Source organism: Adiantum capillus-veneris, chromosome 17 (assembly GCF_014529385.1).
Source record: "Adiantum capillus-veneris isolate H3 chromosome 17, ASM1452938v2, whole genome shotgun sequence".
Lineage (NCBI taxonomy): Eukaryota > Viridiplantae > Streptophyta > Polypodiopsida > Polypodiales > Pteridaceae > Adiantum > Adiantum capillus-veneris.
In genome coordinates, this window is record NC_140947.1 from 92,062,966 (window position 1) to 92,081,104 (window position 18,139).

Consider the following 18,139-nt stretch of genomic DNA (forward strand, 5'->3'; position numbering starts at 1 on the left):
ATGCGCGCCTAGTGAGAAGAATGAGAGAGAGAGAGAGAGAGAGAGAGAGAGAGAGAGAGAGAGAGAGAGAGAGAGAGAGAGAGAGAGAGAGAGATGATCCGAATTCTGGCCAGCCGATGAGATAGCATTAAGACGGAGCCTAGGGTGTTGAGGTGGGTGTCCAAAAAGCGCTGCACCAGATTTGCACGTAGAGGGCTATAGAGGTAAAGCCCGTAGCCCATTAAGCCTTGCATCAGACTTTGATACCCCCCAAAATCAGTCCGCGGCGCCGCGGACTGATTTCATGGCTTTTGATATCCAAGACAAGGGTGTCTTGCTGCATCTAATTAGGGCAGGTTTAGACTGCATAGTGCACACCAATGCTCGCATTCCTTCCCCTTTTGAAAACGCCTGTGGTTCACACCAGGCGGAGGACAAAACAAAAATAATAAAATACAAATTTGCTAGGACGAATAGGTTTGGGCCTTGTAGCGCGGATAATGTGTCGTACTCTCTACAGTGGGTGGTCCTCAGTGCAATGTGAGTGACAATCTCACTCAAACAGAATGAAAAGAAAGGAAACAATAGACATCAACACAGCTCACAAAGACACAACAGCAGACCAGAACATATGGCTCGACTATCTCAAAGAACCGGTACAGACTCTGGCGTGGCAGCACACTCAGCTACAGCCCAAGACTCACAGGTACAATGGGGGTGTCGAGGCTCAAATGTGCAGGGATGGTGAAGACGTGCTCTGTGTATAGACTCACTCTAGACGACTACGTACAAGATCCCCATGACCAAACCGCTACTACTCATATATACAACCATAAAGAGCCACCAATGGCTCATCAATGATAGCACCTAAGTCTATCTCCACTGAGTGGTGGTGGTGACCTGGCCACGATGTCCACTAGACCACTGTATCCCTGCCACGTGTCACTGCCCAGCGAGTCCGTCCAATGTGAACCGACCAATCAAAGACCAATTGTAAAGTCCAAAATAACTGTCCTGTGAAAGTGACATTGTAGCCTGCTACAGGTTGCCCGCCACAAGACCGCTCACCGTCTCGGTGAGAGGAAGACTGAAACTGTGAAAGACAACTACTAGCTACTCATATGTACAATGGTGAGCTCCTGAATCTGTCAATCCAAGAGATAGAGTGGTGGCCACCGCTACACCCGAAGTATCTCACCGTCTCGGTGAGAGGAAGACTGAAACTGTGAAAGAGAACTACTAGCTACTCATATGTACAATGGTGAGCTCCTGAATCTGTCATCCAAGAGATAGAGTGGTGGCCACCGCTGCACCCAAAGTATCAGCCTCTGGAGGTGGAGCCATCAAATCAATTGTGGGGCCCTGCTGTATGTGAGCTCTCCTGTCAGTAAGTGTGCCCCCTGGGAAGGGACCAGCCACCTGCTGCTCGGCAGATGGTAGCACCTCTCCTGTAGTGTACTGAGGACGTCGAGTAACACAGCCATGGCGATGTGCTCCAGCAAGTCCGTCACAACAAGTCACATTTTGCATCTGAGGCAATGGTGACGACTGAAACCCCTGAAGAGGATACTGTCGTTGTTGATTGTAGTACTGAACGGGAACTGGAGTCTGTGAGTAAAGTCCCATAAATTGTTGAGGACTCGTTGTTGCATGCTACACTGGTGTACCTGCTCCAGACCACCCATAACTCATACCCATCATCGTAGGTTGCGTTGCCCTATTTTCATGTAAGAGCAATTCTCTAAATCCTTGTACTTGATTTTGAAGGTCACTAATCACTTGAGACTTTAACTTCAGGGCTTGTTGGAGTGCGAAAATAGTGGCAACCCTATCGGCGAGGGCGCTCTCAGCAACTCGCAGAGATCCCTCCATAAATGCGTAAGTAGCTGCGTGACACTGGTGTGTGGCTACTAAACGCTCTGCTCCAAGCTCAATGGTGGCAATGGCTTGCCTAGACTCCTGCAATATATCCTCAGATCGCCGAAAAAATGATGTAGAGTTCGATTCTGTGGAAGGTCCTGTAACAATGTCAGGGTGAAGAGAGCTGACAAGTGGTACAGCTGGTGGGATTGTTGTGGCAAGTGGCACTGATCGTGGTGGACTGGGAGCATGCCTCACCATCAGAGTAGAGATGGTGGGAGTGGTTGCAGCAGGACTAGGCATAGGAGAAGAAGCAACTCCCACTAGGACGTGGGAGCTAGTCACTGTGGTAGGGGTAAAAATAGCAGCAGTACAGAGAGGAACACACTGTAGAAGCCACAACTGTGACATGCATAGTGTGATCTGCACCACCTGAACTTACCATCGAATCAGTAGCTGCCGTATGCGAGGAACGTCGAACAGGTTGCTTCACTCGAAGCTGCTGGCTTTCAGAAACTGGCAGGGATACTAAAGATTCTATTGCGTCCTTCACTACCTTTGCCCTCTTTTTCTTTGGCTTCCCAGGGAGATCCATTGTCTGTTCAATTTCTTTCCCTTTTGCCTTAGAGCTTTTACGCCGCATATCCGCATCCACATCCATAGGACTAACAGGTATGTTAATGACCCAAGCCAACATGGGAGAGGAGCTGCAAAGCATTGAAGGCTAGATTGCACCTGAGCTCTGAATCTTTTTGCCCGCTACTGCAAAGAGGTAAATAGAATTTGATGAAAGCCACACGGGATGGTGTGGATGAGGCAGTATAGGCCTTCGCAGTGCGAGAATATAGTAGGCACGCCACATCTGCCCTTGCCCTTGCCCTTGCCCTTGCTGACTTCAATAGCTCTGACCAAAAAGTAGTATTTGAAAATGGCCCAGAGCTTTTTATTCCTTGCATAGTCAGCATGATTCGTACTAAGTAGCTCTTTGCATGCCTCAATTGTCGCATCTTTCGAAAGTTGTGAATAGGTTCTCGTAGCCGGTTTTACAACAGGAAAGGTTGTCATCCCCAAAGCGTGACCAATGCGTGTAGCAGTCAGTGGATGCCCTCTGACTTTGGGAAAAAACTTGAGAAGTTCATGCACCATATCCATGGGAATATCAGAAGGCAGATCGGGGTCTGCTAATGCTGACAGACCTAACGTATGTAACTGATCTTTTGATAAGACTTCTCGAAGAGACGGATGAGGCTGCTGCAGATGGAAGTTCAAAGTGAATTTGGTTTGAGTTTTGGAAGGAGGCCGAGGAATTTGATGGCTCAGTACCTGCGTGATGGCTTTCTTGGCTTTCCTCTTCTTTTTGTTTTTCACAGCATCTTCGCGTTCATCATCTTTCTCTTCCTCTTGGCTAGAAGACTCTAAGTCAGAGTCAAAAGCAGAGCCAAAGCCCGAGTCAGACGCTTTGTAATTCTCATCACTGTGATCAGTGGAGGACAGATCGGTGAGGCCATGGCTGGAGGTCTCCACATCCTCTTCCTCTGCAGAACTTTGGGATGTTTCAGTTGGCCTTTGTGGAGACAAAGCTTTCTTCTTCCTAACTTGTTTGCTTGTGCCAGCCATCGTAAAGTGTATTTGCAAATTTCAACCCTGAAAAGCGTCAATTGGTCCAAAAAGCTAGCTACCTGGCCTGGCCAATGTGCAGGGTGAACTCTGGAACTCCCAGATTCAGAGATGTAGCATTGTACTTGGAAAATCTTGATTTCCCAGGAAGCTGTACTTGGAAAAGCTGGATTACACAGGAAGCTGCACTTTCAAAAAGCGATGATTAAGCAGGAAGACGAGTAGGCGGCACTTTAAAAAGCGATGATTAAGCAGGAAGACGAGTAGGCGGATGGATGCAGGAAGAGGAGGGTGGGCGAGGGGATTGGTGAGGACAAGGGGTTTGGGTAGGGTATGGGCGAGGGGAGTAAGAGGAGGGTAGGGAGAGGGGCCAAAGAGGAGGGTAGAGGCGAGGGGGTTGGGGTAGGGTAGAGGCGAGGGCCAAAGAGCAGGGTAGGGGCGAGGGGGTTGGGGTAGGGTAGGGGCGAGGGAGTAAGGGGAGGGTAGGGGCGAGGGCCCAAGATGGGGTAGGGGCGAGGGGGAGTAAGGGAGGGTAGGGGCAAGGGGGTGAGAGAGGGTGGGTAGGGTCGAGGGGGTGTGAGGGGGTGGGTAGGGGCGAGGTTGGAGTAGGGGGAGGGTGGGTAGGGGCGAGGGTTTAAGGGGAGGGTAGGGGCGAGGGGGGGTGAGGGGTGGGTAGAGGCCGAGAGGGAGGGTTGTAAGGGGAGGGTAGGGGCGAGGGTCAGAGAGAGTGGGTAGGGGCGAGAGGGAGGGCTGTAAGGGGAGGGTAGGGGCGAGGCGAGGGGGTTGGGGTAGGGTAGGGGCAAGGGAAAAGTGTGTAGGGTTTAGGGGAGGGGGTGGTTAGGGCGGTGGGTTATTTTAGGGTAGGGGCAAGGGAAATTTTGTTTTACCTCATGGTGCACTGCAAGACCAAGCTATGCAATTACACATTCTGATGCATGAGATTAAGGCTTGGAGAGCAACGAAACCCCACTGGAGGAGAAATATGTACAAGAACTTCTCTACCTCACCTCTGGCTCCCGAGAGCATGTCTTTTCAATTGCCTACATGTTTTGACAGGCTCATCTTCCAGAGAGCATGAGACCAACATCAACTATGTCGGCTAGAGGCGAGAGGGAAAGCAAGTAGAAAGCAAGCAATTTCCAGAGGCTGATCAGCAGGAAGAATTCGGTACTCAACTTCGGCTCCACTTAGTAAACGGAAGCAGAAAGCGGCAACAACAAAAGGAAACATTAGAAGTAGGTAGGCAGCGGGCAATAGCGTACCCACAGTTGCAGCAACAGCTTCAGCTTCAGGTTCTATTCTCTAGAGATGCCTTGTGATACAACGACAGTAACATCAATTCGGAGAAGAGAGAGAGAGAGAGAGAGAGAGAGAGAGAGAGAGAGAGAGAGAGAGAGAGATGCTGAAGAATTAATGGCTGCTCAGGAGACACATTGTGAAAATTACAAAGAGGAGTGGAAACATAGAGGAAGGATATTGCAGAGCTGGAGCTTTGTTTTGGAACTATGTTTGTGTGAGAAGCGACATTAGTGTGTGCGAGCACGTGTGAGAGAGATACGGGACAGACAGATAGAGATGCACCAGAGTAGTGCTATGAACCATACCAAGAAAAGGCCATATTCTATCTGACTACAGTTGTACCTCGGACATTTTGAAGAAATCCACAGGGCCAGAGAGAGAGAGAGAGAGAGAGAGAGAGAGAGAGAGAGAGAGAGAGAGAGAGAGAGAGAGAGAGAGAGAGGGCAGTAGAGAGAGAGCTGTAACCTGTAAGGACTAGAGATAGAGATACCCAGGGATACAGATAGACACGGATACAGAAACAGGAGGAAGATGATTATCCCATCTATGAGTGGATTCAAATAATTAAAAAGAAAAGGCTGGATCGTAGCTGGAATCCAACCCGAATTATATCAATGAGATGAAATGAGATAAGAAGCAATTTGATGCATGCAGTAAAACAAGGAAAATAACCCGGATTACAATTGAGATGAAAACTTGACATAAGGTAAATCTAAGAATAGGGAAAATGGAAAGCCGGAGAGAGCCGAGGATTGAGGACAGGACACTGCTGACGAGACAGTCATAATGTTGTAGGTGGGAGTTATAACATAACCAGTTTAGAGTCAAGCAAGTGAGTGATAGCACTTTATTCTTGATCCATTTACCAGTGGCAAAGGAACGCCTGTCAGAGTGACTAACTGGACAGCTCCATGTGGCAAAATCTCTTGTACCATGAATAGCCCTTGCCAGGCTGGAACCAGCTTCTTAGCTTTCTTTAGATACTTAGCTTGATAGAGTAGCACCAGGGAGCCCTACGTTACTTTCGGCCTTCGGAGATGGCGATCATGCCACGCTTTGCGACGAATCTGCTAGGCTTGGAGAGCATGTGAAGTTAACCTCCTGCTTTCTTCTAACATTGAGAGACGAGAGAAGTCTGCTGAAGCAATCCCATCTGTGACATGAACACTTCCCACTCTTGCTGAACCTGAGTTGAACTCATATGGTGCAATTGCTTCTAAGACAAAAGCTAGCTGGAATGGGGTGTAGTTAGTGGTTGCCTTGAAGGAGCTGCGATAAGCCCAAACTGTGTCGAGGATAGCCTGAGCCCAAGATGTTGGATGCAGATGACAAGCTTTCTTGAGAAGTGTGATTAGCACTTTGTTAGTGCTTTCAGCCTGCCCATTTGCTCGAGGATAGTAAGAGCAAGATTTGCGATGAAAAATCTTGTAATTCGTGAGGAGAGTGGAGATCAAGTCGTTGACAAAATGACTACCTCGATCACTGGTGACTTCCAGAGGACAACCAAACCTGCAAAAAATATTTTCATACAAAAAATTTGCGACAGTGGCGACTGTACAGTCGATGGTAGCCACCACTTCGGCCCATTTTGTTGCATAATCTGTTGCTACCAAGAGATACTTACGATTGCTTGGTTGAGCAGATGGAGTAACTCGACCAACAAAGTCCAAGCCCCATCTCTCATAGGGCAACCACGCCATAGATACCTACAGAGGGCGATTTTATTGCTTGCTAGGCTTGGGCGCACATCACTGGCAGACATCACAAATCTTGACATGAGCAATAGCATCTCTAAATATATAGGGCCACCATAAACCTGTCTGTAAGATTTTTTGGGCCGTGATGTGACCAGGGTAGTGGCCACCTATAGGACCACTGTGTGCATCCTCCAGAATGTGGTCTACTTCATGAGGGGAGACGCACCTGCACAGCACACCATCTGGCCCAAATTTGTAGAGTTGTCCGCCAATCAAAGAGAACGGTCTAGATTTCAGCAAGAGTCCTCTTTTTTGCAAGGGAGAAGCATTCTCAGGATATAGGCCAGTAGAGAGCAGATGTAACACATCTCCATACCATTCTGGGGTTGTGTCCACCTTAAAAAGATGACTATCAGAAAAATCATCATCAACCCCAATATTGGGCTCACCTTTGTGTATGCGAGAGAGATGGTCCGCCATGACGTGCCGCTTGCCTGGACTAAGAACTACTTCGAAGTCGAACTCCTTGAATATGAGTAGCCATCTCCACACTCTTCCTGCAACTTGGGGTTTATTCAGAAGATAGCGTAGTGCATGATGATCTGTGATGATAGTGAAGTGGACCCCTAACAAGTAATGACGAAACTTTTGTAAGGAATACACCATAGCCAAACCTTCCCTTTCTGTGGTGTTGTAGTTGCACTCTGCTTTGGTGAGCAGGCGACTTGCATAGTGAACAGGGCGATCCAAGTTGTACTCTTTACTAGGCTGAGTCAGCACAGCCCCCACAACTAGCTGATTGGCATCCGTATGCACATGAAAAGGGAGAGACCAATCTCGAGCCACTAAAATAGGTGCTTCAGTGAGGCGCTTTTTGAGGTATTCAAATGCTTCAGCCTCACGTTTTGACCATTTAAAGGATACTGTAGCACTACTGAGTCGGGTCGATGGTTGAGCCACCTGTGCATACATTCGTATGAACCTACGATGATATCCTGTGTGGCCTACAAAGCTCTGAACACCTTTCGGATTGATAGGAGGTGGTAACTTCAAGATTGCCACGATCTTCTCTGGATCTAGTGCTAAACCTTTGGCAAACACCACATGGCCTAGAAGTGTGCCCTCAGTGACCAAAAAGTGACATTTGTTAGGATTGAGTTTTAGCCGTGCCTCTCTGCACCTGAGGAAGACAACAGAGAGTTGAGCGAGGTGTTCCTCTAGATTTTCCACTGGGGTTGAACATTGAGCACCTGAGAAGGTCGAAAAATCGTCCATGAAGATGCGAAGATGATCCGTAAGCAGAGGACAAAAGATGAGATATACCGCTCAATTGAAAGAAGGTGGAGCGTTTTTCAACCCAAAAGACATTCTAGTGTAGATAAAAATACCCCAGGGAGTCACAAAAGCCGTTTTCGGCTGATCACCTGGATGGATGCCCAACTGATTGTATCCACTGAATCCATCCATAAAACTGTACAATATATGCCCTACTATATCTTCCAGCACACGCTCAGTGAAAGGTGTAGGGAAACCATCTCGGATAGTTACCTTGTTCAGAGCGCGGTAATCTACGCACACACGGATTTTATTGGACTGCTTCTTGGGCGCTATCACCATGGGTGATAACCACTCAGAGTGCTCCACAGGTACAATGATCCCTGCCTCTTGCATTTTTTCGAGCTCTAACTTGACAGCCTCTGCATACTTGACAGCTTCAACCAGAGGGATAGTGTGGAGACCCAATTCTGGAGGGATCCCTTCCAAATCCTGGTAGGACCAAGCAAAAACATCCTTAAAAGAGTGAATAAAAGAAACTACCTGATCAAGTAATGAGGGATGCTCCCATAACCAAGCTGCTAAGAGGACGTGCTGAGGGTTGTCAGGGTCGCCCAGGTTGACTTTTTTGACAGGGTCAGGAGGTGTAACTGTTGAGGGTACTTCAGAAGTTGAAAAATGAGCTGCCTCTTGGAGCTTCGAGACATCATGTGCTGGCGTTTGATCGATTGGAAACTCCGCATACTCTTCTTGTAACCATCCTGGTGGAAGCTCATCAAAGGGTAAATCTTCAGACACAGACATAACAGAGTGCTTTTGAGCGGGCAGGGCATCCGACCGGGGAGATGTTAGAGGAAGGGGGGAATCATTGGCGAGTTCATGCAGAGGAGATTTTTTCCCCTTTCGGTGATGTGTGATAGGTTCCCCGAGGCCGAGGGCTTCCATAGGAGGATCATCTGAATCATGAGAATTTGGGGCTGACCCACTTACTTCTTCGACTGGTCCACTGTCTGCTGTAGGACTACTGTCTGGTGTAGGACTTGTGACATCTGTGTCCGCCTTAGGAGTTGGGAGAGAGAGTGTTACCGGCAGATGAGAGTTTTGAATAGAGACCACATAGCATGGCATCGAGGCGGTAGCTTCCAACCACTGCAGCAGACCCGTCAAGTGGGATGGGCTGCTCAGGGTCGAGGTTGGACTGTACTGACAATGAGCTCAATGAGCTGTGATGAACCACTGGATCCATACCTCCTTCGAGTCGAATTGGTTGCATGGGAAAGCCAGGAGTATGTATCCACATGGCGTCGTTTCCCCAATCATGAAGTGCCTTAGTATGCCGCAACCATGGTCTACCAATCAGCAAAGGAAATCCTCCCTCCACCTGAGGAAGACTGACTACCACAAAATCCAAGCTAAATGTGAAATCTTGTATCACCAGAGGCACCTTCTCTACTATGCCCACAGGGTAGACTGTCCTCTGGTCTGCCAATGTAACAGTGAATGGAGCATGGCGGCAAACCTAAGGCCAACATAGTAAATTCTGGCATCAGATTGATCCCAAATCCACCATCCACTATGACGCCTGAGAATTGATGCCCAAGAATAGACAAAGTGAGACGAGGACTTTTGTAGGTAGTGAGGAGAGCAGTTGGATATGAAATCATGTAGCACTCTAAGGGCTGCACAGGTAGGTGCCTGCCCGGCACCAGGGTACAGAGACTGGATGATGGAAAGGGTGTCACTTCTAAAATTTGCATCAAGTCGAAGCATATCGTACAGTGACACTTGCTGAAAACTGTTTTTCAAGATAGACTCTGTTGTGGGCTTGTTTCCTTTGATTAGAGCTTGCTCTGGTATCTTAAGCTTCTGCAAGTCCTCTACTGCTTCGATGAAAGAACCATCAATATCTGATAGAAGCGAGGTAGGTTGGCTCTTGACACTACCTGCTGGTTTGTCAGCTACTAGTAGAGTTTGACTCATTTGTGTGACAGGAGATGGAAAGATTGGACTGCCAGGGAGGCTGAGGCGAAGAGCAGCTCTCTGTGCCCGTGTGAGCACCCCAGCCGGCTCTTCCACTTGCTTCAACCCTTCTTGAGAGGCAACTACAACAGTGGAAGGCGGTGCCTGTGGAATGAAGCTTACTGTGATGAGGTTAAGCTTTGGAAATGTAAACTCCTGCTGGTTCTGGCTTGTGCTTGCAGATGTGGACACTCGTTGTTTTGGGCAATCCTTACTATAGTGATCCTTAGCTTCAGGGCAATGTCGGCACGGAGGGGACCCTTCTGGTAAGGGACATTTGCTCTGATAGTGTCCATACTCCCCGCACTTGTAGCACAAAATTGGCCTATTTGAGGGGCGAGGTGGTCTCGGCCCTTGCTGCATTGGACCGGATGCTGACGTGTAGAAGCTTTGGGGAACTGAAGGAGTTCTAGCATGATAAAAGCTGGGGGATGTAAAGTTGTTGTGCATACCTTGCATAGGAGGTGTTGTCAGCAGAGGTGGCATCGGGTTCTGATGGCTATATGGTGACACCAGGTTTGATGCAGGTGTAAGCCCTTGTTGGAGAGAAGGACCTAGACTTTGTTATATCTGCCGTAATAGCAATCTACCCTTTGTTATATCTGCCCTTGATATAGTAGCAATCCTTGTCTTCATGCCCAGACTTCTCGCAGAAGTGGCAATAAGCCCGAAGGGGACAGTCCCGTGGAGGATGTCCTGGAGAGCGACACGAGCTGCACCATAGCATAGCTTTAGTCTCCTATTGAGACTGAAGCTCTTCTAGCTCTCTCTAGATTTGATCCAAAGCCTCAAGATGTGGGGGTTTCTCTTGGCGAAGAGAGATATTTTTCTCCTCTTGAAGAGCGCGTTGTAGTTTTAGGGCTTCAAGTTCTCTACGTAAAGAAGTCAATGGATCAGCAGGACTTTCCGAAAACACAGAGGGGGTCTCTATGTGAGGGGAGTTGTTGAACAGCTTCCTAGCCCCCTCTATCCTAGTAGCAGTTGCGATGAACTCCTCCAGAGTGGCGTCGGGTCACAGACTCTCTCGGAGTTTTTGTTGAGAAGTTTTGGGAAGTGCCTTCTCCACCCACTTCTTCACCATGAATTCACTGGGTTGCTGAGGAAGCTTGGCAACCAGAGACTTGGTCTTAGTCATAAGCTCTGCAAAAGTCTCCTCTGGCTGGAGCACCATGTTGGCTAACTCATCCAACACCTTCTCCTGGTAGTCACCGGGCTTGAAAGCTGCACAGAACTGTTGCCTTAAGGCTACCCAGGTTGCAAAATGGTTCTCTGCAAATTGGCTGTACCATTTGTCTGCTAAGCCATCCAAGGTGGATGGAAAGAGTACCAGATAAGCATCTTCCCTGTTAAGACCACGACCCCTACAGAGAGATACAAACCTCCTTGCATGGTCGTCAGCATCTTCTGAAGAGAGTCCTTTGAATGTAGGGAACTTGATGTTTACCTTAGCCAAAACGCTAGCCAACGGCTCCATGGCTCCTTTCTGAGCCTCTTGCTCAATAGCCTGCTGTAGCAGAATAGGAGAGAGCTTTACTGGAGAAGGTGATCTGGAAGATGTGGAACCAGATGAAGGAATGGGTGATGTATGTGGAGGTATAGGTGATGAGGTTGATGGACTTCTACTAGGTACCAAAGGTCGTCTTGTGTTATAGTACTTCAGAGGGCTCAGTAGTGCGCTTTGACGCTCGACTGACCGCCTTGTATGTGTCATGCAGTGACCACAAATCCAACCAACCTTTGGGCAAGAAAACCTTGAACTGGCTGAAGCCTGGTCTAGACTCTACTAGACCAGGCTAGTGACTAGACCAGGGGTGGACCAGGGACGAGGAGGACTAGACCAGGGTCAAGAGGACTAGACCAAGACGAGAGATGACTAGGGCTGCTGGACCAAGGCGAGAGATGACTAGGGCGAAGGAGGACTAGAACAGTTGGACCAGGTGAGAGGAGAACAATGCAACTCAGGGTCGGCGAAGGTAGGCAAGGTAGGCGAAGCTAGATAGACTCAACTAGCTTCAAGATTTGCACCTCACAGAGTGAGATTTCAGTTGAGGTCCCACCGTGATCGCCAAAATGAGAGCACCTGTAGCGCGGATAATGTGTCGTGCTCTCTACAATGGGTGGTCCTCAGTGCAATGTGCGTGACAATCTCACTCAAACAGACTGAAAAGAAAGGAAACAATAGACATCAACACAGCTCACAAAGACACAACAGCAGACCAGAACATATGGCTCGACTATCTCAAAGAACCGGTACAAACTCTGGCGTGGCAGCACACTCAGCTACAGCCCAAGACTCACAGGTACAATGGGGGTGTCGAGGCTCAGATGTGCAGGGATGGTGAAGACGTGCTCTGTGTATAGACTCACTCTAGACGACTACGTACAAGATCCCCATGACCAAACCGCTACTACTCATATATACAACCATAAAGAGCCACCAACGGCTCATCAATGACAGCACCTAAGTCTATCTCCATTGAGTGGTGGTGGTGACCTGGCCACGATATCCACTAGACCACCGTATCCGTGCCACGTGTCACTGCCCGACGAGTCCGTCCAGTGTGAACCGACCAATCAAAGACCAACTGTAAAGTCCAAAATAACTGTCCTGTGAAAGTGACACTGTAGCCTGCTATACAGGCCTCGTGGCTTCCTCGATTGTCGTGGGGTGTGAACTGTCGTAGGTTCAATGCCTTCGTGCATTTTGTGCTGAAAAGTTCATGGACATGGTGAGGTCCGAGCCCCAGGGGTATGAGGCCGCCCACTAGCTAGCGGGACCAAAAATAGAGGTTTTTATTTCTAGTTCAACCACGGCGTGCCACGAAGGACAAGCACCCCAGTGAAGTTGGCTATTTGAACATTGCCTTAGCCACCTATTGCATATTACGTACAAGGGCTGAGACACCTAGGATGTGTGTCATGCTCCTAGCATGACATGCTTCACAATACCGCCAAAGTAGTCCGTGTCAACGTAGGATGCTGTGAGGGGGTTTCAAGGATAAGGTCCCTATCACACTCAAGCATTGGACACGACTATAAAAGACCCATTTGGGTACCCTTCTAGTGACACATGGCATACACAGTTTACAATTTAAATTCTCACAGTTTCTTTCAGCTAATGGGCTTAGGCCAAATGTAATTAAAGCGGGTCCAATGGAAGCGGATGCAACTCTGACGATTGACACCATGCAATCAAACCCAGTGTTTCATCTTCATGTTTCTACTTTTGCACTTGTCCACTATTGAGCATGAATGCATGAGGGGTCTGCCTTGGTCCGTTTCGGAGAACAACGGATAAGGTGTTAAGCTGACTAGGTTTTGCCACCTCATCCCAACACATGTCCGAGCAGACATGATGACAAAAAAAGAGCCAATGAGTGCTCATGAAGAGATTGAGCCCTTGTAACCAATACAAGAGAGCAATAAGCTCTAGGTGAATGTAATATTCATAGTGAGAGGATTTACCATCAGCTAATGATTACTGCTAAGATTGGTCACTTCATCCTCATGAATGGAAGCAACAACTATTGGAACAATCATGATTCTCCTCTGTTTGAGACAATTGAAGGTCTTTTTCCTTGAGCAATGCTAAATGCCAATTCAAGAAGTGGGAGAAAAAGATTGTATCCTGCCACCTTGGCACACCCACTACCTCAAGACAAGCGACACCCACAAATGACATAACTACCTTAATTGCTAACCGACCAAGCACACCCACGAATGACAACTATTTTGCCTAACCGGCAAAGTCATCGGTCACCGTCCATATTTGCGCCCTTGATCTCCAAATAGGACTGCAAGCATCTCATGTTTTTCCTTGCTTTGAGCCAATTGAAGGTCCTTTTCCTCAGACAATACTAAGCACTAATTCAAGAAGTGGCAAAAAAAGATTGCATCATACCACCTTGGAAAACCCATTACCTGCTTCTAAGAAATGACATAACTATCTTGCCCAACCAACAAAGTCACACCATCCATATATGCACCCTTGACCCATATTCAGACTCCTAGCTCCATTCTCGGTCAACAACATACTATCTAGCTGGTAGTTCATGCACACAGTTTTCTTCTTTGAAACTAAGTTGCAAGTACATGTATATTTCTGATGTAATTTTAACAAACTGATACAATTTACTAATTTGTAACTTAATATGCAATTGACACATATTAGTTTGAGTACTAACAAATCATTAGCTATAAATGGTCAAGATAATGGCGATTCTTTGCTTTTGCTAAGATAGAAGTTAACTTGATACAATAAGCTTGAGTATGAACATAAACCTTAACAAGCTAGCTTTATGTATCAAGTTCTAAGCAAATGTGTATTTGTAATGTAATTTTATTTCTTAGATTTGATGGGCTTTGCTCGCTTTTTTCTTTGCTCGAAAAAACTCGCTCGTTGTTTGGTAAAACTCTGGCTGAGTGTGTGGGTATGTCACTGATGCAGCACCATGCAGTGTCTCAGTCAGTAGAGTGGTGCACTCCTCCATTGAGAAGCATGTACCAGTTGTGCCAGTTGTGCCTTCCCATAGACGGTCCCGAATCTCCTCTGTATAAACGGAATCAGTCTCTGGTGTAAATGTATAACAGTGTGTGACCTGCCTCCTGATGTCTGGGTTGTACTATACTGAAATGAAACGCACAGTGTCAAGAGAGCATGATCTACTGCTACGCCCACTGGCCTGGCTCCCACTATGAAATCCTGAATGCAAGGGACAAAGCTCGGTTGTGTCATAACATAGTCCACTATATTGGCCCCATGTCTGTGTGGAAAGCATGTGAAACCGGCTGCTCCATGAAATCACTGTAAGCCATTAAGTATGGCTAACCCATGTGTAGTCGTCGTCTCCATGAGGTATCTCCCATACTCCGTCTGCTCTCTATCATGTGAGCGTCTGTCAAGCCCCAAACTCACCCACATCCAGCTCTCTAAGCATCTCATCTAAAGTGTCGTAGAAGACTGTTTGAGAGTTGCCCGTTCGGGCATTGAAGTCCCCTAGGAGAATGATATCAGAAAACTCCCATATGTCATCGTCTAGTATAGAGAAAGGCGACTGCCCTCTGGATGCAGCATATACTGACGTACTGGGAGGAAAGTAACATATGGCAATCTATAGAAATCAACCTGTGTCAGCTCTACAGTCTCACCCACATGTATCTAGCATGCTCATCTCTCCGTACAATATGTAGTAGTGGTTGTAGCTCCTCTCTAAATAACACTGCTACTCCTCCTGAACCTTTACTCCCATGCTCAGATCTCATAGCTATTATGTGGGTTGTCTCCCATCTATATCCCACCACATGTGACATCACCTGCCCAGGGGCCTGGTGAGTCTCTGACAAGAATACAATGTCCCTGTCTCTGAAATTGTCCTCAAATGCACCAACGTCCAAACCTCATAGACCCATTACAATTCCAAGTAGCAATCTTCAGTGTTGTCCCATAGGTCTCGCACCGTCATGCAACGCGCCGTTCTACAAAATGAAGGAAATTTCTGCTCGCAAGTTTCCGTGTCCCCTTTTTAACAGGGCTTTAGGAGTGTCTCCCGAAGGAGTGGACTATAAACGCCAATGTGCCCATCCACAAATCTGGAGACAGTAATTATATTTGTTTCCTTGTTTCCCACGACTCTAATCCTCTGCTAGATGCAAGCCTCAATATCCTCCTGTGGGCTACATGGATACTACCAACTTACCTTCATCTTCAACCTAGAGATAAAGGAAACTTCTGCTAGCAAGTCCCTGTGTCTCATCTATTTAACAGGGCTGTGGGAGTGTCTCCCAAAGGAGTGGACTAGAAATGTCAACATGCCCATCGACAAACCTGGAGAGAGGAATCACATTTGTTACCCTGTTTCCCACGACTCTAATTTTCTGCTGGACGCAAGCCTCCATATCCTCCTGTGGGCTACATGGATACTATCAACTTGCTTTGATCTTCAACCTAGAAATAAAGAAAATTTCTGCTAGCAAGTCCCGGAGTCCCCTTTTGTTGCTCATCTGTTTCACAGGGCATTAAAAGTGTCTCCCAAAGGAGTGGACTATATACACTAATGTGCCCATCCACAAACCCGGAGAGAGGAAACATCTAGGTAGCTACAAGACCGTCACAATTAGCCAGCCGCCGCATGTTGGCCAAACACTTTTGGGCAGTGCTTGAGCCAAAGTTAAGCGTATACAGAGAGGGAAGGACCGGGGGCACCTGGCCAGGCTGAATTTCAGCAGGCCTTTTCCACCATTGACCTTATCTTCTCTCTACAATGCCCCATTGATCAGGTGAAGGTGCACAAGAGGAGACTTAATTGTTTCTTTGTGGATGTCCAAAAGTCTCCTGCACCAGAATAGCTATTCCAGCTCCTACATGTACTTAGAGACTTTGAGCACCATCCAAGACGGCATGAGGCATCTATACACTCTGCCACTTATGAGATCAAGCAACTACTGTCGCAAAAGTGATGATGTGACATTCCAACCGATCGTGAGTGATGCTGATGTGGCATAAACCGATTGTGAGTGATGCTGATGTGGCACATCCATATGACTGCTGGCATGGCTAACCATACGCTGTTCCACAATTGCGCCCCAAATCATGGGCCAAGTGGCAGCAGCTTTCGGGCGACCAATTTTGGCAACTTTTCAGTTCGGTTATTTTTGGAGCTTTTGGGGCGCCCAGCTTTTGGGACTCGCTGCTTTTCACCTGTGCCTTTAAATATGTGCCTTGGGAGAGGCTGTTGCAGATTCAGTGTATTGGTGTCCTACCTTAAGAGCAAAGAGGAACTTTGAGGGGAGTATGGATTGTCTAGATGCTTCTTAGCTCAATTCCTCATCGTCACATGAATAATACTTGATTACTCTCTGTTGACTTTTGGATCTAAACTTTAAGCTTCTTTCTATGAGAAGGCATAGTGATAATTGAAACAAAAACCTAATGAAGAGGCTGCAACCTTTTCTTCACAAAACATGGCTCATACTAAATTTCTATAAGAACAGTGAAAATCTCAAACAAGCACCACCTATTTGGAATCGTCCAGTTTGGCCATGGACTAGAATGTTCCCAGGGTGAGGATCTCCATGTACACAGCCATGAACAAAGATCATCTGAGCAAAAATCTCCACCAAAACTCTTGCCACCTGAAAGAAGAAATATTAGCCACAAAGCCTTACATGAAGAATATACACAACGAACTGGATGCATGCTCACCTTCTGAGGATCAATGCCTGCTGTACGAAGCACTTCGACATCATCAATCTGGTCCACAGACACACAGTCAGTACTCAGAAAGAATATATTCAGCCATTAACAACTGTATGCTTTCTACAACCATTTTACATTGATATGGATCCCATGAGGTTGCAATGCTATTTTCAAATCTAAACACTCTCTCAAAGCTTTCCAGAAGCTGAGTTCTGACAGGCCTTCCAGAGAAGCAGTTCACAACTCATGTAAAGACTTCTTCAAGCTCATAATTAATACACATTCAAATTGATAGCGCAACATATTTAGGAACAAGGCTTGAATGCCAAAGCTGGGATTATTTTATCCTCATCTTGAGAGTAGTTCACCGAATTATGGTAGATTTAGTGACACTAAGGTCACAGAATCACCTTACACCCATGCACAAATTCCATTGTAAGAACTCGATGTGATGATTTATCCTGCAATCAACACCCACCAGTGAAACATAAGATACTCTCTGCAATCCTTGTCTAGAAAACTACTTAATTAACCTAAGAAGCTAGATCCAGCTGTAGCACATGTTCCCTCTAAGATTCAAACCAGTCCAAAAAAGGGCAATACCCAGAATATCTTTGGAATCTTGACATACTTGTTTCTTTCAAAAAATCTGGCAGTTCGTTCAGCATTATGGCCCTCTTCCTCAAAGTCTGAAACCAAAACCATGATCTCTCTCTCTCTCTCTCTCTCTCTCTCTCTCTCTCTCTCTCTCTCTCTCATGGGTCTCTCACTGTTTTTAGGGCTTCGCCACATCTTCTTTGCTGTTTTTAGGGTTTCGAACTTGCCTTTTGGCTGTTTTTAGGGTTTCGTCACTGTTTTTTTGCTGTTTTTTAGGGTTTCATCACCCTTTCTTGCTGTTTTTTAGGATTTCGCCACTGTTTTTTCCGGGTTTTAGGGTTTTAAATCTGTCTTCTGCTGTTTTTTAAGGTTTCTTATATTTTTTGGTTGTTTTAGACTCTCTCTCTCTCTCTCTCTCTCTCTCTCTCTCTCTCTCTCTCTCTCTCTCTCTCGTAACCTGCTACCACCCCCCTCGCGTAACCTGCACTCCACTCACGCAAATTGCACCCTTCCTCATGCTGCGCATCCGCTACCCCCCGCCTGCTGCTGTGATTCACGAATACAACCCCCCTCACGCTCTGCATCCTCCCCCCCCCCGCTT

At 47.1% G+C, this 18,139-nt stretch overlaps 2 protein-coding genes across 8 annotated transcripts in view; both read right to left on the reverse strand.

The window, feature by feature from the left end:
- The window catches only part of LOC147437703 (Protein kinase superfamily protein), a 125,968-nt gene that overhangs the window by 17,963 nt on the left and 89,866 nt on the right, over nt 1–18,139 (reverse strand). For all 7 annotated transcript variants that reach the window (XM_086487203.1, XM_086487200.1, XM_086487199.1 and 4 more), the window contains 4 exons: nt 17,545–17,630; nt 17,352–17,402; nt 16,948–16,995; nt 16,760–16,877 (listed from right to left, as the gene is read on the reverse strand). In XM_086487203.1, coding sequence (XP_086343329.1) covers nt 16,760–16,877; nt 16,948–16,995; nt 17,352–17,402; nt 17,545–17,630 — 303 coding nt within the window. The remainder of the gene's footprint in view (nt 1–16,759; nt 16,878–16,947; nt 16,996–17,351; nt 17,403–17,544; nt 17,631–18,139) is intronic.
- On the reverse strand, nt 101–3,813 carry LOC147437704 (uncharacterized). Its single transcript, XM_086487207.1, has one exon. The coding sequence runs from the start codon at nt 3,454–3,456 to the stop codon at nt 2,599–2,601; it is 858 nt and encodes a 285-aa protein (XP_086343333.1). The 5' UTR covers nt 3,457–3,813; the 3' UTR covers nt 101–2,598.